A 24,332-nucleotide genomic window follows, 5' to 3' on the forward strand; every position below is an offset into this window, starting at 1 on the left:
TAAATCATACAAACGATTTTCTAAATAGTACAAACGAATTTAAAAATCGTTAAAATAATTTAAAAATCGTACAAACGATTTTTTAAATCGTACAAACAAGTTTCTAAATCGTTCTAGATAACGATTTTAAAAATTGCCGTCATAATAAGGTTACGTTTTATAATACAATTGTTGTTGTGGGTTTTTTTTATCTGTCCCAAGATATTTATGCAGCAGAATTTTTTTAATATTTCGATATTTCTAAATTAATAACTCAGGGTTTAGAATTAAAACGAAGTTCATTCGATACGGTAAGAAAAAATTCCCAGATTTCTCTTCTAGCTCGTAAGTTTGAATGTACATGCAGGATTAAAAGTAAAAAGTCTACAGAAACTTTCGAATTGAGGAAAGATATGTCAATACTAGTATTTCCCATCATAAATCTCCGTAAGAAATCTGTTTCCGTTCGGAACTTCCAGTGATTTTTTCACAGTTCAAAGATATCTTGGATAAGTTTTTCCCTACATCGATTTCAATTGCAATTAATCTATTTTAATAAGTATTTTATTCAAGTATATAACAACATGCACAAGGAGATTTTTTGAGAGATGAAGTTTCAGATGCTGGAGGGGATTAATATTTGGAACAAGTTAAGGTTTTTAATGCAGGTGCTTTTTGATGGCCATACTTTTGCAAGTCTGAAGACGATTTCTTGACCAGTTATTAACCACCCAGCCTTCATGAATTTAAACATTTCAGATGTCATGGAGTGGGGAAAAAACACTTACACCAAAGAAAAAAAAGTCCACACACTAGAAAAGTACTGAGTCCAACCTACACTTTATATTGCGCAGTACTACTTGGGGAGTCAATGATAACACACGTGACTTTAGAAACCCTGGGAGCAGCGCATCCTTGCTGATTCAGCTCTGACTGAGGATGGTTGTGGGTTTGGTTTGTAGGTATAAGACGACTACCGACCTACTGGTTTAGCTCTGACTGCATGAGGACAGAGTTCGCTTTAGTTTTTAGGAGACAGAGATCTTTCTATTTGTGTTCGACATAGTTTGAGGTATAAGTCATTTCAGTTATTTATAACTCTTAACTTAGTCTTATTGTAAATTAGTATTTGATTTAAAAGATAGACTTTCTCTTTTAAAACGGTATAATTCAATGTTCAAATTGTTCATATGTTGGTTGATTAACAGAGAAATAAACAGAGAGAAAAAGAAATGGACTAAAACATTTTAAAAACAAAAATAACCTACATACAATATTTGTTTTTCTTAAATCGTTTTCGAAACATAGATCATCATAAGTTAGAGTTACATCACCTTCTTCTCTTTTTTCTTTCCGCATGCATGAGTAGATGTCATTGCATTTGAAACATGCAACATAGACAATATTGTTAACCAAAGAAGGTAAAATTGAATGAACGTTAGTAATTATATATTTTTAAATTTTCTTGATCTTTTAGACGACAACATAAATTGTTGTAGTATCTAAATATACCTGTTTTACATAACTCAATCCACTTTAATCCTGCAGGATTTGAGATTTGGATTCTTAAAGGTAATAAGGAAAAATAATGAAAAAAAAACCTGCAAGCTAATTATTACTTTTTGACATATTTAATTTTTTCACTCATTGGCTTACTTTTCTTCTTTGTGTCGCTTGTAATATTCTTTCTTCCACATTATCCTTAGCCCTATTATATGATAATTATTTATCATTCAGAGCTAGATGGCAGAATGGATATCCACATGTGGAAGTCATATATCCCGGACAATGCGATACGTGCCGGGTACGAGGCGAACGGAAAGCCCCTGTTTGTTGCCCGGCCATAATACAGGGCGCAATAACCTCCGGAAAATGCGGAATCCACCTCGAAGGGGCCTATATTATTTACGGTGGCAAGGAGAATGTTGTCCAACACTACGAGGTTCTAGTCTACCCGATCAACGCCCTGGGATTCTTAGACTGGCGACAGGCATCCAGTGGTGATGTGCCGTGTAACGCCGTCGACACAAGCAGCGGCTTGTACATAGGACGGGTTCTTTAATACTCCGGAAGTCTGATTCCTTGTAAGATCCATACCACTCACAAAGTTGCCTATATGGGGTACTACATGAAAGAACACAGCAGTAGGGAATACGAAGTCCTCTGTAAAATCATTTAGTTGTAGGAGGAGAAGAGGAAAAACAATAACTTGGACGCAAATCTGAGTGAACTCTTACCGCGTATTTTTATTAATTTTTTTGTTCCAATGAAATATTTCAACTTTGTTAATTAAGTTCTTTTTCTAGTAAATTCCTGATTTGCACCATTGTTGTTTTGTTATTGTTCTTTTAGCATGTCTTCATTTTGTGGTAGATGCTTTTAACTGCAATGCAATTGCGACCATTCGTGTAGCCTTGCTTGTGGACAAAAGTTATCAAGACCACTTAATGGTGCATTGAGATAAACTGCACAGCATTATTAAGCGTAAATACATTGTATATATGGGCTACACAAGGGATTTTTCATGGAACTGCATCTAACTAACGATGTGGGGCAATGTTAGTGTAAAGGGTACAAGGTATATGGTTGAGGCGCGCTGGAGGCAAACAAAGGGTTCGTGCATGTGTTGTATTCTAGAAGTTTCATCAAAACTAATTCAAGTGATAAGGTATTTCTTATTTATCCGTATCGGACGAGCAAACATCTTACAAAAGAGTCGGGTATGGCTAGTTTTGACATGGTATAAGCTGGTCGCCGTATTCCAAACTAAATATTGACAATTTGACTAAATATAAGATAACAAAATTGGGTGATTAATGACAGGTGGTGACAAATGTAGACCGAGTAAAAGATACATGTATAGGTTTATTAATTAAAAACTACAATGACTTTTTGATGTCCTGGCCCTAACAAAACTGCACAATGTTGCATAATATAAAGAGATTCACAGTTTCTGAGTCATAGCACGCCGTCTTTATTGTAATTAGGCCGAGTCCACTGAAGATTCAATATTCATTTATTACAATCTCAAAACCGCTTTACAATGATATAAAGAGAGTATAAAATACATTAAATTTTAAGATTTTCTTATATAAATAGTGCCTGTTTGGGAGGGTAACAGTTGAAATTGACACCCCGAGAAAACCATTGTCAACCGACGCGAAGCGGAGGTTGACAATGGTTTTCGAGGGGTGTCAATTTCAACTGTTATCCTCCCAAACAGGCACTATTTATTTTGTTATACTGAATGTCTTAATTTTTAAGAAAATTTTACTGCTTTTATATAGGAATAACGTGAATTCTACAGCGAACCGTACGCGCATAATTTTCGCGCATGTAACATTTTTTAATGTTACCCGTTGCTAAGTGCGTTGCTAATGCTGAGGGTAATAGAAAATATTATTAACTGCGTCTTAACCAATCAGATTTCAGTATTTAACATGAAAGTATAACAAAATAAAATAACAACGGCTACGTGAAGATGCATGTACAAGTATTAAGAAAGGTAGCCTCATGTTTCATTAAATGTAACGTATGTGTAATTAACAAATAAAACAAAATGTTATAATACCACATAAAATTTAGAATTAGCTGACTGTGTTCTTTAATTTCTTTGAGTAATTCTTGCATTTACTGCAATATTTTGTCATACAGCAGTAAATGTTTGGGTGATTAATAAAAGACTTCTTGGCATCTTTTGACTGTTTAAATGGGCATGGTCACGATTTTTGGTCAAATTCTTTTTTTCTGTTTTTATTATTTACAATGCTTTAGGAATGCATTTCCAATGACCAAATAAAATTGGAGAGTCAGTAGTGAAGTTATATGCAAGATACATGGCTCACAACTCTTTGTCATGTAAACAAGGCTCATGCCCTGTTTTTGTTTACATTAGTTCAATATACCGGAAAAAAGTTCTTTTTCAAGCTGATCTTTCAATCTTCTTATTCATTTTAAGCATAGAGAAACAGATCTTAACGTTTACCACATTCATTTCGGTCTAAAATTGGAGTTTTCACTTCAACGTTCAAAATGTTAACAAAAGCTTTGTTTACATAGCAATGAATTGTAAGCTCTTCAACTCACTTATATCTCAACGAATGACAATTAAAATTTGGTTGCCTATTAAAAATGCCTTACTGAAGCATTGTAAACATTAAAATCGGGAAAATAATTTTTTACCAAAATCGTGAAAATGCCCCTTTATGAAAAAGAAGCAATCGTACCTTACCAATGCCAGCACCAATACAATAATAATATAATAATTTTGTTGCTACTTTACAAATTCTATGCTTTAAGTTTATGAAGCAGCTCCGACCTAATTCAGAATTTCTCATAAATTAACTGAAATACATGTATTGATTTTAGTCTCGGATAACTTCACACCTCTTGGGCAGAATGCTGTAGTCAAAAGATTCTGACCCTCTGAAATTTTAGAAAGGAGAGTAAGTTTAGAGCGCTAAGACAGAAGAGAGACATTGGTCCATCGATGTTTATTTATTAAAGTATATTCTCATAAACATTGTTATAAAATCTCTTTTAATGAAATAAAATGTACAGCTGTAGATATTCATGTACAAAAAAATGATTCACGATTAAAAAATATCACAGATTGATCATCAAAGCAAGACTTGTTTAGTATGAACACGGATATAGCGAAATCCCGGATATAACAAAGTTTTGTGGAGTCCCCCGCAAAATTCTTAACAAATGCATGTAAAATTTTACAGTTATAACGAACTCTATATGCCTAACAAATTTACAGATATAGCGAACTAATTTTGAGCCCCATAGAGGTGAAAAATAACAAAATTTACATCTTTTATAATGAATTAATTGTTTTAAATTGTGAAAAAAAATACTAATTGATACAATTGTTTAAATGAAGTTCTTTTTTCAAGTATTTTGCATATTGCAATCAGATTATTTTTGGTTTCCTAAAGATGTATTTACATGTATATGGAATGCCTAAATAAACACAGATGGTGGTCATGTGGAAGGAAACATGTATATAATGACTTCGCTTTGCCTTTTATTACGAATTTGTTATACGGTTATAACAAATTATGGATATAGAGAAGAAAATCTAATGGTCCCTAGGAATATGCTTTAACCAAGTTTAACTATAATTTGATATTTAATTCAATGCTTTTCTTTGTTGGAAATTTTCATTTTCTAAAAAATGAACATCACACATCATTGGGTTAGAGGTGTCTTGACTCTCTATTTTTAGATGCATGCATGTGGAAAGAGTATAACTTCTCAAAAAAAAATTATGAAGTAAAATTTATCATTCCAAATCCTACATTGCTTCCAAAAAATAGATCACATTCCACCTCACATATATTTTATATTTCTAAATTAAACTTGTGTGCAGACACAAGCAGGAAATTTACACATTTTTCTACTTGTAAGAAATGTAGGCGGTATAGGCTGTGTATTTGAAATATTTCAGCTCCAAACATTTCATACTTTCTCTCTCTGACTGGATCTCTTCCTTAATATATACCCTGTATACAGTATACAGTAAGCTCCATCATCTAACCATTGACTTGTTCATCTGATTGTGTAAAGGGGGACCATATACATGTAAGTACATGGGGTAGGTCCAGACAAATGAATGGTGATGATCTTCACAGAAGGATCATTCCACCCACTGTCATTGTCAGAGGTATATACAATGAACACTAATTTCTGCCATCCCTCTCCTTCGTAGGGTCCGACAGTGTGTAGGCAGGTCTGTACTTCAGCACTCCATGCTCATCTACGTATTGTAGTAGTGGGTTAGGGTGGGTGTTGTTCATACTGCCCAAAGAGGTATACCTATAGAATCCATGTAAATAAGAAAATAGAAATCTTACACGATAGTTTCAATAAGAAATGACTGAAATAAAATACAAGTTATGTATGGAGTGGATTATAGTTGAATGTAAAATTCTTTCTGTCATGCAATTATACAATTAAATCTTCAGACTTTCAAAGTAAAGTATCAAGTGATGGTAAATCTTTAATGTGATTGGCTTATATCTGAATGAATTCTGTATTATCCGGACTTGGTTTTTAAGCTAATAGGCATACAAAAAAAAGAAGAAAAAAAAACGAAACAAGTAATGTTCAAGAAACAAATCAAAATACACAACACTTACCCTCTATCATATAGACTACAGTATGGCAGACATAGATCTCTCAGGAATTTCCACACGTGACCGTAGGACCAATGTAGGACAGGATTTACCCTCATAAACTGTGGCCAGTCAGCATCCGTCATACTGAATGCTTCTAAATGACCTATTAAAGTATACCAGACTTTAAATCAATACATTGCCCTTATTAAGTTTGTACAGGTATTAACAATGAGAAAAATTTTCAAATCTTTTTTTCCAATTTTCAATGTTTACAATACTTCATTGAGGTAATTCTGAGGGCAAACCAAAATTTAAGTTTCAACTATCATCTTGTAAGCAAGATATAGAGCTCACAATGCTTTGTAATGACATGCCACATTAATGACAAAGGACATACTTGAGTAAGGATCTGTAAGTCTGGTGCCCATGATGACGGCCTTAATGTTGGGATGATTGGCCTTCAACTGTCCTAGACTATCCTTTATACGACCTTCAAAATGCAGCATCTCCAAATGATATCTATAAACAAACCACAAATAATTTCACAGATGACAGTCAAGGCAAATAAAAAAAACTCAAATTGATATTTAATTTTAAATTCAAAATAATTTCTATCAAAACTTTTACCAAGTTTGAAAATGAAAGAAAGAGTGAGCAAGCTCACATACCCCAAGCTCCAGCCCCTATTACTTGACAATGATATACCAGTACTTTATGAATGGCAAGGTTTGCATTAAATATAATAATTTGATAAAGGGCATAACTTGCAAAAAAAAAACTGCCCGCAAATATATATGCACATCTATTTCTTTGTCTTTAACAAATAAAAATTTTTTGAGTTTCAAAGGGCAGACATTCCCAGAAAAGTAATGGAATCAGAATTTCCTGGTAAAATGCACCTCTGCACATTGTGTCCTAAATGCCTACAAAATTTTACTAAATCCCTTGCAGCAGTTTAAGAGGAGTTGCGCTTACAAACTGTTCATTATCATATTTAATATATGGCCAAAATTCTAAGATCAAAAGGGCTAAAATTCCCCAAAAAATAAAGGAAATCAAATATCCTGGTAATATGCGTATCTACACATTGTTCTAAATACCTACAAAATTTCGTAATATTCTGCACAGCAGCTTAAGACTTCCGCTTTCGATAAAATAAGACTAACTGATGGACTGACTGACATAATAACGGACCAGTCAAAAACAATATACCCCTTGCAACTAAGTTGCATGGGGTATGATTATTTTCGGTGCGTCTTTTTACCCCAATGAACCCCAATGATACCCCAATGAACCCCAATGATACCCCAATGAACCCCAATGATACCCCAATGAACCCCAATGTTACCCCAATGATACCCAAATACACCTAATGATACCCCTATGATACCAAATGATATCCCAATGAAAATTTGCAGAACTTGCGCCGGGTCACTGGTCCAAGGCACGTTGAACAGCTAACTAGGGATGATCTAATCATGCCGTAGACAGAAAACTTTTCACATCAATAAACTCTATCCTTATTTAGATTTTTGTGAAATTTCAAGAGCTAACCTTTGTTCCTAAGCGAATAAGAGAAAATGTCTCAATAATTACTGAAAAACTCTCGTATATGGGTCCGCACGTATATAAAGCACTAAAAATGGATAGCGACACGAAAAATTGAAATTGTAAAAATTCGCGTTGTTAGCCATTTTCAGTGCTCTATATATTCAATTTACTGGCTTAGTATCTATAGATATCATTGGACCCGACACGTTAAAGGTGCCTTGTGTTATTAATATTGGGGATATGTTTTGTATAATTTAATAAATGTATACAATGTACTTTGATAATAATAGTCATTTGATAATAACTAGAGGTACTGCGAGCAAGCTCACAAATGAAAATATTAAAACTGAAGTCTTTCTCTAATGGAAAAGAATCGATATGTCTCTTTTTCTTAAAGTTATGTTGAACTAGCACCAATGACCAAAGCTCCCATCAGGACATAATTACAGGTCACAAACAATCTTTGAGTCAAATTTTAGCTTAAAAAATTCTAATCATTTCCCATTACAAAATATGGCCCAATCAGTGAAAAAACGACACGTAGTTGAAATTTCATTTGTGTAACATGTTGTTACATAAAATTCATTAAGTGTATCAATTATGAACATCATTTGGGTATTTCAAAGTTCATTGGGGTATCATTGGGGTTCATTGGGGTATCATTGGGGTGTCATTGGGGTTCATTGGGGTATCATTGGGGTTCATTGGGGTATCATTGGGGTTCATTGGGGTAAAAAGACGCACCCGATTATTTTAATATAGCAGAGCTGATTCAATTCTTCAAGAAACATTTCCTAAAGAAAGTTTTGAATTTAAATACAAGTATTGACATACTTGTCTCTTGATATCTGTGTGAACTTTTCTACCTCTGGAAACGGCAGCTTGCTTTTGATGTACAGAGCTTTGAGCTTCTCTTGATGACCGGGGTATTTTCTGTAATGGTATATGTAATGCATGACTGTTACTCATCTCATTTGTTTATAAAATGCAGACATTTGCTAATAATTTAATTCTGGTTGTTAAGCCTTTTTTTTGGTTGGCTAAACAAATTCATTTATGTTGTGTAAGTTGCCTACATCACAATAAGAAGCGCAAACAAAGCATATTAATTCCCTCTATGTTACATTTATTTAAATTTTAATTAAATTTTGCACACATCAACATCATTTCTTAAATTCTATTTTTTAACAAGGTAGTGGAAAATTTAATTCTCATGAATGAATTTAATTTCTTCCTATGTTAAATGAGTATCACACAACTTTGAACAGTTTGTGTTTTTTATAAACTGCAGTTTATAAAGTTTAATCCTATGCTCATATACCATACGTACTGTAGCATTTCAATTCTTTCCTTAAAGCTGCTTGGTCCGATTTTTTTGTTATTACAGTATCAGATTTTTTTCTACACAAACCATTTATCTTAGAAAGTTAAAGACTTTCTCCTATTTACATCAGCAGAATCGGTGTCCTTTCAAAGTTAGAAATATTCAAAGTAAATAAAAATAATTTCTTTTTGGGCAAACGAAAAAACAAATCAAAATGCATCACGGGAATGTTTAGAAAAGGAAACCGTTTGGTTTCGTCCCCCCAATAATTGGGGTTATTCAACCCTCATATGCATACTATGCCTCGATCGTAAAGAAAGAAAACTTCAGAAATATAAGCGAACAAAACGTACACATGTTTATTTGTAATTTGTCTGATCATTTCGACCTTTATTTAAATCGATGTCAAAGTCGTAATACAACCATACCCGCCTCGTCGTCAGGGGTGAACTCTTACATGAGACGAAATAACGTGGTACCCTTTTATGTCGTTTGTTTTGTTAGCAAATTTTGTACGTATTTTTCTTCATTGAAATTTGGCATAATTGACTGGGAAAACTACTGCAATGTCTATTATCATACATACACTTAGCATAACCATCGTTTAAAAGCGTGCATACAATTTGATATAAAATTGGACCAAGAAGCTTTAACTATTGCATCACACTAGACTGATATACTACTACTGATATCCCTTACATACAATACCTTTTAACGACAGCATGATACAAGTGGAGTAATGCAGTACAATCCTTTCCTCCATTAAATCCAATACATATCTCATCTAAACTGCAAATAAAAACAATTTCATTTATTGCACTAAGAGCTTTATCAGAGAAGACAGCAAGTCTTCTTGGGACAGCCAGAATACGTGCAGTGCTTAAGAAGAACATGTATTATATTTGATAGTGAGCATCATTTTCCTGTGGAATCATTCAAATTCATGGGAGTGAGGGACAATTTTCATGGATTCATTTTTTGCTTATTCGTGGGGATGTAATATCGTGGATGCTACAATATTTAGTTTCAGTAAGAAAACCAACACTTTCAAAATTTCTTTTCATCGAGGAAGTAAATTCGTGGAGGAGGGCTACCAACAAATACCATGAAAATTGAGCAACCATGAAACCTAATGATTCCCCATAATATTTAAAATAAGATATATTTTATTTCATGGATTTGATAAAAAACTAAAAGTGAAGTTGAATCAATAATGGTGAAACAAAAGTTAATGTATATTGTTAAAAAAAAAAAAAAAATAAGGTGTCTGGGGTATAACTAAGTATTCGTGTAAAATAGGAATCTACATGTTCAATGAATTTCAACTTTATACTCCATTTAAAATATTCCCACTAACAATAAGAACTAAATGAGCAAAAATATGACAGAAGTGATTAGCTCCTTGTTTGCAAGTGCAAACAAAGCAGCAGTGTTTGAGATCTCTGCTTACCTATACTTTTGTAAACATTCCTCTAACACAGAGACAGCTTTCTGGACATTGTTCCGGTACACATCATCACTGCTACAGGACTCCACTAACTTGTAGACTCTCCCAGCAGCATTTACAATAGGCTGACTATCATAGTTCACAATACTTTCTGAAAATAAAAAATAAGAAAATTAAAGATATATAGCTCTGAGTTTATAATTTTGTTATAACAATTTGTTATACCAGTTTATTGACAGGTATCTAAAAATTTTGTTCTGTTTTATGGCACTTATACAATGTAGCATAAAAATTATAAACTGACTACATGTACTTGTAAAATGACATGAACATTTAACATCATAGGTATTTACAAAAGGATGTACATGTTGCATTTGACTGAAAGGGAGCATTAGCAATAGCTCACTTAGGAGATTAAGATGATTTTGAAATATATCTTTTTAAAGTAAACCATATATATGACAGTGTTCCTGAAAAGAAAAATTAAACAAAATGTAAAGATGTATTCCTACTTTCATTTTAATTAAGATATCGGTAATTTGATCCTCTCTTCCCTCTTAACCTCTATTTTGCTCTAAAGAGAATTTTAAAATTAATTAAGCTACCACTTAATTTATGGAATAAAAAGAACCTTCAGTTCACATAACTGTTAAATCCAATTTAAACTTAAAAAAATAAATTATTTTTAAATACTAGTATACTGCTGAATTTTAAAATACAAGGCAAAAATAATTGTTTTAATACCGTACATGTACCTTGACCATGCAGTAATGTTTGTTTTGGGAACTCATTATACAATCAAAATCTTACACACTTTTAATGATCTAGGTTCAATACCTTATCCAATTTACTTAACACTGAAAAGACAAACCTGTCTTTCTAAAATCAGTTTTAGGTCAAAAATTAGGACACCCTATATTTTACCACTATTCCAATTACTGTTTATATTAAAATTATATTAAATTAATCTAATACCTGTTTGCTGAGGGACTAACTCCTTATCTGAATAGGTCTGCTCACAATTTTCATACACACCCATAATAATGTATGTGATAAAATCTTTGCAATGTCTGTTACACAAACTCCCGCATTTTTCAGTAACTTAATTTTCCCCTGTATTTGCTTTACTGTTTACCAATGATGTGACACGGTCTCTGGAGGACACTCATCTAACAGTAGATTAAAAGAAAATCTAGTCCTTTTATTTCGCTTACTGAGCAGAAACAAACAACACTATCTCTTTCATGTATACCGTTGTTTTTATCGTGACCAGGAAGTCAAATGTTATCATTCAGTGTGCATTGACAATCACCACTTGGAGAGATAACATGCTGAGCAATGAGTTCATCAGCCACTTATTGAACATAATCAATTTTTAATAAAGCTCAATTCAGAGAAAAAGTGTTACTAATTAAATTTCACTTTCTCTCTATCCCTTTTCTGTCTTTCTCTCACAGAAACATCAAATATATATGGTTAGTTTACAGTGTATGTAGATTGAAACAGTTAAAGTCTATTTACACAGACAGTTTATTTTCTTAGGTATTGTTTAAAGTCACATGTACTGGTATTGCTGACTTCTATATTAGAAATACATTTGAATGTAGATACACTTTACGTTCCCACCAGTACATGAAATATCAAACATTTTATCAAGTGTAAATTTCCTCCTATAATCAGTGCATTTTGTGCAAGTAGAAATGTCTCCAAATCAACACACCTGAGGAAAGAACTGGGTATGCTATGTATTACATACTGGCCCTATTGAAATGTGAAAAATCAAACACAATTAAGATATCTTCAATCTGTTCACCACAATAATTCATGTAGGATATACCTCATGTATGAAAGTAACTTTCGTTTGCCAAAAACTCCGTGCGATTGGTAATTGTAAGCTCCGAAACTGAGCCTTGTATATGGATTTTGTGAAATATATGGTTGTTGTCATGTTTGATCTGACATTTCGATAAGGCCGCATTCAAGTACATACACCAAAACTTCAGAATAGGACAATTTTAGACTGCTTGTCAAAATAAAAACAGAACAAATTATGTACAAGACTGCAACCACTTTTGTTTTTTATTATTTTGTATTTCCCAGATGAGCAAAACATGGATGTTTTCATCAATTAGCTACGGTATAAAATCAGTTTTTCATTATGATAATGCTTAAATAAAAATGTGAATGTAAAAACCAACTTTAATATTGACACACAACTCAGATTAATGAAATTAAAACGTTTCCTTACAGAAATGAATTTTTTTTTTTTTTTAACAGTTAATAATTAAGTCTTTTGACACAGCAAATTTGATTTTCTCACAATAACATGCCATATATTGCAGATAAAATGTTTAATTATGTTGTGTAGTGACAAAAATTATTGTTTTTATGATTAACATAAGAGGGGAAACTCTTTTAAAAACCTCAAAATTTCTTAAAGTTTACCTTATAATGAATATATAAAAGTTATCTGTGCACTGTTATTCTCTGTATAAATGACGTAACAGGTGTAAACAAATGACGTCATAAAGTGCCTCTGATTACTTTTATACTTTTACAAGACCTTTTTAATATCTGAGAGAGTCTGTACTGGTTCATTAATTTCAATTCAGTTTTATTTTCAATTCAGAAGTCAGGTTCAAGACGCGATATAGTTTTAAAGATCTATGTACAGGTATTTCAAATTATGATTTTCTACAAAGTTATAAGAAATATCTAAATCAGTTTTGAAGCACTTAATTTTGACTTCGGCCTAAAAATATTCTTTCCCAGAAAAAAAAAAATCATATTCCTACGTTATGGAATCCTTGTAAAAAAAAAAGTTGGTCGACAACCCCCTGTACATGTTATTATGTATTTGTTAAAAACTGATCGACTTACATTTAATAGCATATTAAGAAAAAAAATATATAGATTTCAAGATACAGCATTTATTTTATTGAACTTTTATATATCAAAATAAACATTACCCATACACATAAGTATTTAATAACAGTTCAAATATATACATTAACAGTTTTCATTTGGTTCTATACATTGGTATTTTTAGATATAATGTACATATTACTCCCTAGAAAGCATATGTTGTAGTTTTATACAAAAACAGGCTGTTCGGAAATTATAGAGACATTTACTCATATTCCCTTTTTAAATAAAAGAAATCCTTGAAAAATCACCAGAGAGTAACTCAGGATACAGTTTAATCATGTAATAGTTTTCTAGTCCTTATCATGATAAGATCAATCACTCCTTGTAAGCTGACAAAAGTGATCCGGAGCAACTGCAAACTTATTGCAACGTCATTTTACAATGTCTCATCGATCCCATATATGTTTTAAACCCCTTACAAACGAACAAAAAACATGAATTATTCTTTAATTCTCATCTTTTGTTTTAATTTTAAGATGCCAAAATTTACATGTTCCCTCCATGCCTGAGTTTCTCTGCACAAAAATTTGTGTTGTTTCTACCCGAAAGTCAAATTAATGTGAATCATCACTTACTCTCATTATGTATTTATTTTAGAACTGTTGACACCAGTTAGAGTGTAAAAAGTACTTCATATTTTATCCAATTGTTTCAATTCTAGTTATTAAAACAATCAGTAAAAATAACCCCGAAAAAACTGAAGCACTTGGCTCTTTTCCATCCTATATTTTTTGTTTAAGTGATTGCTTTGCCTGAAAAGGTTTTTTTTGGGGATTCCCTCCAATTGGACATATATTGGCTGCGCTGCCATGACGTCAAAATCCAATTACCATCGTAGTCAGATTTCTATTGCTTGGTAAATATATTTGTACTATCTCTGTATTACAACTCGTACACATGTGAAACGTTCACAAAAGTTAGTCGCAACAAATAGCAAAATGAACATATCTAATTTGATTTCTGTTATCATTAACTGCAGGTCTACCGACACTTAGTAAGTAGATATTTAAGTTTTTTTATCTCCCAGATTATGCCGACTTGTTTATGTACCGTGACCATAAACATAATATTAAACATATTCATAATCTTACTTTTATCAATTTTTGCTGGGGTTTCTTCCATGTTCATGCCAATTTTCATCAAAATTCGTCTCTTACGAAAATATTTGTGTTGTCTCAGTAGTTTTCGAACAGATCTCATATACATGAAAGTGCTTATATGACTGAGGGAAATAAATTAAATGGCAGATATAGGCAGGAAGGGACATTAAAGAGAGACAACAGATGGTTATTAATGTACAAAACAGTAAAATATAGCTTTCCATTAAGAAACATATGGATAACTAGACACGATCTCGTTGCGAGCAACGAGGAGGTCTTCCGTCCGATTTTTAGGATATTGAATGACCTTACTCTTGATCTTCGTCAACGAAACGTATCAGGAAAAGGAGGCGGGATCTAAGAGTAATCGGTGAAAGACTATCTATACCTTTGGTGTACCTTATTTGAAGGATCAGCTCCTTTCCATTCATTTTAGTTAAAAGTTATTTTTGTGAACCGCTAATAAGTGTTTAGAAATTGGTAACCGTTTTTGAGATATCAGGGAAAATCGTTTTGATATCCGGTCCTAAAACTCATTTAAGGATCCAGATAAGAAACAATATATGGTTGTACATTTTTAAGCACATTATTTTGAGCATCTTTTGTTAAATACTGCTTTCCAGAACTTCCCTCTATTTCGAGATATTGAGGATTAAAGTGATGGACTTCTGGCCCCTTAAAATCCCAAATTACATAACATAGGAGTAAATGATTGCCATGTATAGGTAAAAAACCTGATAATGAACAAAATTGCTTCTATAACGTATCACAACATATTTCACAGTAAAAAGTTATCATTAAAAGACTTTAGAGCCCCCCCAGCCCCTTTTTCTTGACTTCAAATGAAAGCTCTTGTCAATTCAAACACATTTTGTTCAAAAAGTAATAACAAATTGTATGCCGTTCTCGAGATATCTTCAAAGGGTCGTTTTAGGGACCGACCCTGTAACTCCCTTTAAGGACCGCATAACAAAGAATAAATGGTTGTACATTGTTAAGCTCAATATTTTGAGCATCTTCTGTTTAATATTGCTTATCAACATTTTCCTTAATTTCGAGATATTGAGCATCAACGTTTTGGACTTCTGGCCCCTTAAATCCCCTAATTATGTAACATAGGAGTAAATGATTGCCATGCATAGGTGAATAACGTTAGAATTAACATAATTGCTTCTATAACGTATCACAACATATTTCACAGTAAAAAGTTATCATTAAAAGACTTTAGAGCCCCTTCAGCCCCTTATTGGAAGGGCCAGCCCCTTTTTCTTGATTTCAAATGAAAGCTCTTGTCAATTCAAACACATTTTGTTCAAAAAGTAATAACAAATTGTATGCCGTTCTCGAGATATCTTCAAAGGGTCGTTTTAGGGACCGACCCTGTAACTCCCTTTAAGGACCGCATAACAAAGAATAAATGGTTGTACATTGTTAAGCTCAATATTTTGAGCATCTTTTGTTTAATATTGCTTATCAACATTTTCCTTAATTTTGAGATATTGAGCATCAACGTTTTGGACTTCTGGCCCCTTAAATCCCCTAATTATGTAACATAGGAGTAAATGATTGCCATGCATAGGTGAATAACGTTAGAATTAACATAATTGCTTCTATAACGTATCACAAAATATTTCACAGTAAAAAGTTATCATTAAAAGACTTTAGAGCCCCTTCAGCCCCTTATTGGAAGGGCCAGCCCCTTTTTCTTGATTTCAAATGAAAGCTCTTGTCAATTCAAACACATTTTGTTCAACAAGTAATTACAAATTGTGTGCCGTTCTCGAGATATCTTCAAAGGGTCGTTTTAGGGACCGACCCTGTAACTCCCTTTAAGGACCGCATAACAAAGAATAAATGGTTGTACATTGTTAAGCTTAATATTTTGAGCATCTTTTGTTCAATATTGCTTATCAAAATTTTCCTCCATTTTGAGATATTGAGCATCAAAGTTTTGGACTTCTGGCCCCTTAAATCCCCTAATTATGTAACATAGGAGTAAAGGATTGCCATGTATAGGTGAATAACGTTAGAATGAACATAATTGCTTCTATAACGTATCACAAAATATTTCACAGTAAAAAGTTATCATTAAAAGACTTTAGAGCCCCTTCAGCCCCTTATTGGAAGGGCCAGCCCCTTTTTCTTGATATTAAATGAAAGCTTTTGACTTTATAAAAATTTTTTATTCTACATGTTATAACAAAATACTATCGAGGAAAGAGATATTGAAAGAAAACCACAAAAAATCACGACGCTTTTTTAACCGTAATTTTCGAGCTCGGGCGAGCTTCGGCGCTTTTGGTCACAGGAAAATATATATACCACATGTCAGATCTACAACCTTTTATCTACAATCCCTGAAAATTTAAACTCAATATCTTAAATCGTTTAGGAGTTTACCCCTGGACAAGCCGACCCTCTGAAAATCGTTAAATTGTGAATAACTCAAAACCGGAAGTGACGTCATGGGTAAAAAAAATTTCCAATAAGGTTCAGATCACTATCTTTCAAATCTGAAAGTTTCGCGTAAATCGGTCGAACAGTTTCCGAGAAATCGCGTACACAAAATTTGTAAGAAAAAAAAAGAAAAATAATAATAAGAAGAATAGGGAAAAAGAAACCGAACGAAAACAATAAGGTCTTCCGTTGGAAACGGAAGACCTTAATAATTGCAATTTTTTAGATATTCAATTTTTTTTCTATAAACAGTCTTTTGGTTATTGCTTTCTTAATAACATTTGCATTTATACTCTCTCTCTCTCTTTCTCTCTCTCTCTCTCTCTCTCTCTCTCTGAGATTGACAGTACATATCAAAATATGAAATTAAATAATTTTATTTACAAAACAATATATCCTGCAAAGTAAAATAAAAACACCAAGGATCAATTACTCTCTCTTTCTCTCTCTCTCTCTCTCTCTCTCTCTCTCTCTCTCTCTGAACTTTCAAAAAAAGGGGGAGGGGGTTGCAACCACTATAGACACATTATTTAATTAAAATAGAATATAGCTCACAATTTCACTCTTAGTACGCTCTTACTTTGCTCAAATATACGAAGATGTGAATTATAGGGATCCCCATTTAAAAACTATACCATAATCATGCGATTTTCTTTTATTGTTTTGTTACATGTATCTGTTTATAAATACATTTTATGATGTCATGACGTTATTGGTTAGCTTATTAACTATAAACTCAGTATGTTTTTGATAGCTATAATATGAAAACCTTTAAAGATATTTCAAAAATCAAGCTGTTTTAAAACTGGCTATTTATCCATAAATTTTATTTAAAATTTCATCAATTTTGAAAATAGGGCCAATTTTGCATCAAATCAGGTGAAAAAGTTATTGTAACAAGTTGCTTTTAAATGATGGGAAATCCTGTCTCCTCAAACTGATTAAAGTTATATAACTTCAGTATATGTTTTGACTCTTGTTCTCTAACCAAATTTTTTCTCAATATAGGTGAATAAAATTGCCATACTGACCATTGGGTAGTTTATTCTTCAATGCAGTAGCAGCTTTGGTGATCTGTTCAGGATTACTCGACTCAAGCATCAGTTTAACTTTGTAATAACTGTAGAACAGAAAGAATTTGTTAGCTTAAGTGATGGAATGTATTACTGTAAAGGACTGTGCGGTATGGTCAAATATCTGCCCCCAATTTTAAGTAATTTTTAAATAGTATCGTATAAAAATCAAATCTTCAAAAATCATTGTACAGTGGATGCTTGTAACTTTAATCTTGATTTTAGTTATCATTGCTCATTCGCTGTGTACCTATGAAGTCACCCAAATGACCTTATTCCTGCAAATTTGCAAACAAATGAAAATACTCGCACTTTTGCTTTATATTTTGCATTCGGAAATATAGAGCGCAAGTCTGCACAAGTACGATTTTAACATAATATATTTTTCTTCAGATAATTATACACATTATACTAAAAAATGGTTCTTGAGCAAGACTGCGATTGGTGTTTCCCAGTCAAAAAACCATCGGTAAATGCCCATATTTTGCTACAAAACATCAATTTATCAAAATAAGGCAAACTTCATGAGGTCATTTCTACATTATGACGTCACTGTGGCGATAACCTTTAACACACCTATTTTCAATATGATTTTAACTATCTTTCACCTAATTTTTAAAGCTCGTTATAAAACTTTAATTTTGGGGGCAAAAATGCATATTACCGCACATAGTCCTTTCTACTTAAAATGGAGGAATTAATATCTGCGTAAAATCGCGAAAAGAACATCTCGCAAATTTTGAAATCTCACTTTTATTTCATGATTTCATGTTATTGCGATTTGATGAAAAACGGTTGAATCGCAGAATTAAGTACGCGGGTAAAATAAAGAATCTACAGTATACTTCAGAATCTTTCAAAAAGCCTAATAATTGTAAAACTTCATTTGTTCTGATTGTGAACAAGTCTTGATCTTGAAAAATTATTCTGCACAAAACAGTTGGTGACTAGAAGATTACCAAGTAAAGTTGTCACAATTATATAAAGTTTGTTTACAGCTAGTATTTAGCAATGAACTTCATTTCTTTGCTGCTACTAAGTATTTTAAATTATCATTTTACTAGAATTTGCTCCTGCAAAGAACTAAGTACACTTTCAGTCATATCTTGCCTTATTTTAGAATGATTATTAATAAATATCACAAGAAATTGATATACAACGTTTATTTACACAAGAATACTCCTAAACTAAGAATATGTAAAGTGTTGCCTGATTAGACTTTCACGAGGCTAAAAGTAATTATCAGAAAGGCAAGCATTTGCTCTTTCAAATATTAAATCAATTGATTTCATTGATTATTAAATAACAAGCTGGTGTTCAATCACAAAAAATCAACAAACATTTATGTTCTCTCAAAGATATGAGACACAATCGTTAAAACTCAAGCTGTTTGGTAGATGAAATCTTGGTGAATTTTTTTTTTGTACATTAAAATTCTTTATCAAGTGTCATTTAAAATAGCATTTTAATGACTTTCAATTTCTCATGTACAATTTCTTTAAAATTGTTTAACTTTGATATGGCCATCAAAGTCTTACTTGTTGTGAAAATCTGGGTATGATCCCAATGTTACATCCACCTTAAATTCCTCATCTACTTCATTTAATATGGGAGCTATTGACACCTCATCTTGTTGTACATAGATTTCCTCAGTATAGAAATGCGCATCAGGATTTTTAAACAAGTCCTTTACAAAGATAAAAACAACAGAAAAATACAAATCACAGCAGCATAACCATTATATAATTTTTTTTTTAAGAAATAAATAAATATAAGAAAATTTGATCACACTTCCATAAATAATACACTAGCAGATAAATGTTCTCTGCTGAGGTATATACATATATGAATGATGATTATTTCCATACAAATTCTAACCTCTAAACACCAACCTCTAAAGCTATAAAACTTCTTTCCATTAGTGATGGCACCCCTGGAAATATATATACGTTGTTGACAACAACCAATGGAAATTTGTTTTTTTCACCCGTCTTCTTGTTCACTCCATACTCAAGTCTGGCTGACTTTGGTATCTAAAAATTTCACAGAAATAAACAACATTTTAAAGCATCTTATAATGTATCAACATCAATGGCTTCCTCCTAATACCGGTAACTCCATTGTTCAATATTTCATGAACTTTTAACATCAATATCATGAAATCTTCAAAAATCTTGAAAATAAATTACACAACACATTGTAAACTACATCAATATTCTTAGCAATGACATTCATGAATTCTTTACCATGGCAAGCTTCATCTTTGGCGAAGAAAGATTGGCTCCCCAGAACTGTTTACAAAGTTCTACGATCTCGGGGTGAGGACAGATGTCATCATCAAATGCTTTGGCTACACCTTAATTCACAAGAAGAAATTTAACTCAGCATCTGCTGTTGAATTGTGAGTTTAACATGCAGTAACTAATTTGAAATTTTAATAATTTTTTTATTCTCTTCATGTGTAAACTGCAGGAATTAAGATAAGTGGAAGTGGAACTCTCTGTACCTTCGAAAGTCTTGTCATCATGAGTAGGACCTATTCCTCCCGAGGTGATCACATGGGTATACTTGGAGGAAAACTCACTCACTTCTTTGGCAATGACCTCCAGATCATCTCCAATCACTGATATCTATCAAAGTATACACAGTTAAACAGTTAGCTAAATTCATACATGATACATGTTTTATTGTCCTTCATTAAAGTGGATATATTTTAAATACGGGAATAGGGTTTATTTTTGTGGATTAAATGACATTTGGGATCATCCCGAATCAAAGATTTCTGAACCACTTTTCTCCTAACAGGAGGAGAGCAGATCAGAAATTTAAACCCTTGACTTAAGAAAATGAAATTTAGAGCCTTGTTGAAACAAATGTTTGTCGAAAGATGATTTACCAAAATAAATCATTTTTCAAAATTGCTACAAGTAATAGTGTTATTCAAGGGAAACTTCATAGAGGTACATGTATAAATAAAATATGTGAACTTTTTATAATCTCACTCCTGATCAAAGTCATGAACGAAACCTGGAAATTCCACAACACACATTAATAAACAATAATAAGCAATTTTTCCATGGTTATAACTATCTATACCTTTTTAACTTTGACTCCCAATGTAAAGAGATGTTTACAAAGGAAATGTGAGTTGGTGTCAGTAGTTTGTCCCTTCAAAATTTCATCTCCAATGACTAAAACAAAAAAAAATAGATGTGTTTATGAAATCCTTAAAGTATTCATAACATGCCTGAAGAAACTTTACATCATTCTGTTATCAGAGTATATCACAGTATACAATCCTTGGGAAAAAAATGTCATGAAAAGTCTGGTAGCAATCAATGCTTTGAATCTGTTTACTTGGATACATTATCCTAGAGAAAAATTCATATTCTAATATGGTACCACAAGCATTAATAGCAAGCAAAGCTCGCTTGCGTAAAGCACCAGCAAGCAAAGCAAGCTCTAAGAACCAGTGAGCAGGAAAAGAACAAGCTAACCAACAGATTCGTCAAGAAAAATATTTTGGCATCATCTGAGCATAATCCATTAATTTCTTTTAGCTCCCCTAGTGCTCTGATAAAAGACGTTCATATTTACCTCTGGAAAATAGTTCTCACAATAACTTTGAAAAAAATATTAATAAAAGTATTTAAATTTTAAATTGAATTACTTACAATCGTATTTATAGATTAAAGAAGTAAAAACATCAATTTTGAAAAAACTTTGCCTATCGTTTCAGTTTGAACAAGAATCATATACATCAGGTGTTGACAGAGTTGTAAGCAAAGCTTGTGTAGCACAACCTCTGCTGAGAGAATATGTTTTGCACTTTCATTCTATATAAGCTGCAGGTCTGTAGCTCTCGGCCTGAAAGAAATTGGATCTGGGAGCCACAGTGCCTCCCATAGTAAAAAACTGCGTATTTACAGCACACAAAAAATTGCCATAGGTTTGGACTGATTAATCTTATATCCGAACACATTCTGTACAAATATTTGATTCCAAGATATTTTACTACTAACATCATCACAAAACTTGCCTCTGAGATTCTTTTAAACACCATCACCAGCCCTGTTAAGCAAAGTGATACAGTTTGTTTACTTGTAAAAATGGTGACTCTCGATCTAAACATGTATAATATACATGTACTTCATTTTAAAAGGTCGGTTAGCGTGTTTCGGAAAATGTCCGAGGCAGATAAAGAGACGATATCAGTAGTATATTGCTCGAAGAATTTAATGGTACTAAATTTTTCAACAGAATTTATTTGTGTGTATATAAGGTTACTTAGTCCAAAACTAGCGCAGTTTTTGTGCACCATAAATTGCATGCAGTTTTTTACTGTAAGAGTCATTGTAGCTCCCAGATCATCCTTCTGAATTTTTTCAGACAGGGAGCTCCAGACATGCAGCTAATTCCATATCTGACGGAAAGTGCTACCACATGAAGCACTAAAGTGTCATTTAAACAAAAAAATAATTTCTTTAGCGATTCATGCGGAATAAAGTAGTGACATTGCAAAAGAGTTATTCAAAATTTTTCTGCAATTATAGTGCTACCTTCATAACGGTAAACCCCCATGAATCATCAAAGAAAATATTTTATTGTTTATATAATTTACATCTTTCTTTTAACAAATAAATGAATTGATCATAAAGAGTAAGTATAATTAACTAAATTATTGTTAATTAGTGCTGAAACGAATGTTCAAATATTTGTGAATGAATAGTAATTTTTAATATATGATATAAGCTCCCCCAACCATAATCCAATATTCCTCTTAGTCTACCCCCCTTTTATATTGTTCTCCCCTGCATGTCACAATATAAAAGCGAGGGTTAGAGTCAGAGAAATATCGGATTACCCCAACCACAAAATGAATGCAATAAATATATTTGCAATTCATACGGTCTCTCAAATAACCATCCAAACCTCACGTTTTACCCTTCAAAATTCTGATAAGGTTTTTTCGGGGTCTTTAATACGAAACAGTCCCGTGCCTATTCTCTTTTGAGAAGTGGACAGGCATAGCCTACATGGATATAGGCTATGCCTGTCCACTTCTCAAAAGAGAATATCCCCTGCCATCATTCATAAGGGACTTGTAGGTTGTTTTTTGGTTTTATAACACTTTGTTGTTACATAACTGAATATTGTCTGGGCGCCTCAAAGTTGCCGTGCAGCTGTATGTAACCAAGAACAACACAGATTATTACCAATGATGCCTGCAGTGTATTCCCGTAAAGACATCTGCAGAGAACGACGGCAAACAACGTGCTTCAATAGGGTAGTCGTTCGTCTGACGGCCCTCTCCATTCACATGTGTTATTTCCGAACCCGATTAAAATAGTGTACTGTATATCGAGCCCGGCATCGATTATGAAAGCAGGAAGCAAAATTTTCATGCCCTAATTTTAGTATTGAACGAATAAAGCCTCGGAGATTTGTAAAAGTCATTTCCTGACTATGTCAGTGAATGGTCAAGGCCACTTAAAAGGATCAAAGGTCAAATACTGTAACGACAGATTACTGTCTTCGTTGGAAATTTAGGAGTATTTTGCACTTTTAATATTGACATCTTACAAAAATCATCTGCGGGAAAAATGAATAATTGACAATTTTTTATTCTATTGTCCCGTCACAACCTGTCCGTTAATTAACAATACCGATTATAAACCCACTTTTTAGCATTTGTTGGTTCATTGTGTGATGTACAGGGTATTTTTGACATGGACTCAGTCTGCTATTTAGAATAAAAACTATATTTGCCATAAAAGATTATGAAAAATAGCGGCAATACAGTGCGTTACATTTAAAAAATATTGTAAAGTAATATCAAACAGCTGTTAAACGAAGAAGCGATACAAAAAAAAATACCTAACTATATAATCCATATAATCATATGTCTCATGATAGCCTTTTACATATAGAACCCCCCAGATTGGTTATTTCAAATTTTATACGTTATTTTGAAAATTGTTTTAAACGTATCAATCATTTAAGTGTTTTTATAGATGGAGGAGAATAAATGACCAAAACGATAAATTGGTGGCCAAAACCGCACATCGAACGCATTTATATTAATATTATATACATATATTAGTTTGTTTTTTTTTGCTCTAATATTTATTTAGATATTTTTTGGGGGTCATTTTTTTATGAATTATGTGTTCAAGCTAAAGCTACAAATTATTTGTACTATTAAAGAATTTTCGATGCGAAAGCAACGTCGCAGAGGTTTTCCGACATACATGTATTTAGTTGTTTTAAATAGTCGGTGTATAAAATTAAAATCAGATGCATGAAAAATAAAATTCTACCCTTAAACTACCACAAGTATCGCCTTTT

The 24,332-nt window shown here is 32.6% G+C and overlaps 1 protein-coding gene and 1 long non-coding RNA gene across 2 annotated transcripts; one reads left to right on the plus strand and one right to left on the minus strand.

Moving 5' to 3' along the window:
• The first annotated feature begins 667 nt into the window (after positions 1–667).
• Positions 668–2,305, plus strand: LOC136275549 (uncharacterized). Its single transcript, XR_010714130.1, has 2 exons — positions 668–1,051; positions 1,717–2,305. It is a non-coding gene; the product is annotated as an uncharacterized lncRNA (long non-coding RNA).
• Positions 2,306–5,527: 3,222 nt separating this feature from the next.
• On the minus strand, positions 5,528–23,328 carry LOC105330233 (FAD synthase). The gene is made up of 13 exons (XM_066084760.1): positions 23,201–23,328; positions 21,081–21,175; positions 20,491–20,614; positions 20,231–20,340; positions 19,877–20,017; positions 19,523–19,671; positions 17,943–18,031; positions 10,430–10,577; positions 9,688–9,768; positions 8,490–8,588; positions 6,502–6,623; positions 6,126–6,267; positions 5,528–5,802 (listed from the first exon to the last, which is right to left on the minus strand). The coding sequence occupies exons 1-13, from the start codon at positions 23,298–23,300 to the stop codon at positions 5,667–5,669; spliced, it is 1,536 nt and encodes a 511-aa protein (XP_065940832.1). The 5' UTR covers positions 23,301–23,328; the 3' UTR covers positions 5,528–5,666.
• Between the last annotated feature and the right edge of the window lie 1,004 nt (positions 23,329–24,332).

This window comes from Magallana gigas, chromosome 5 (genome assembly GCF_963853765.1).
Source record: "Magallana gigas chromosome 5, xbMagGiga1.1, whole genome shotgun sequence".
NCBI classification, from domain to species: domain Eukaryota; kingdom Metazoa; phylum Mollusca; class Bivalvia; order Ostreida; family Ostreidae; genus Magallana; species Magallana gigas.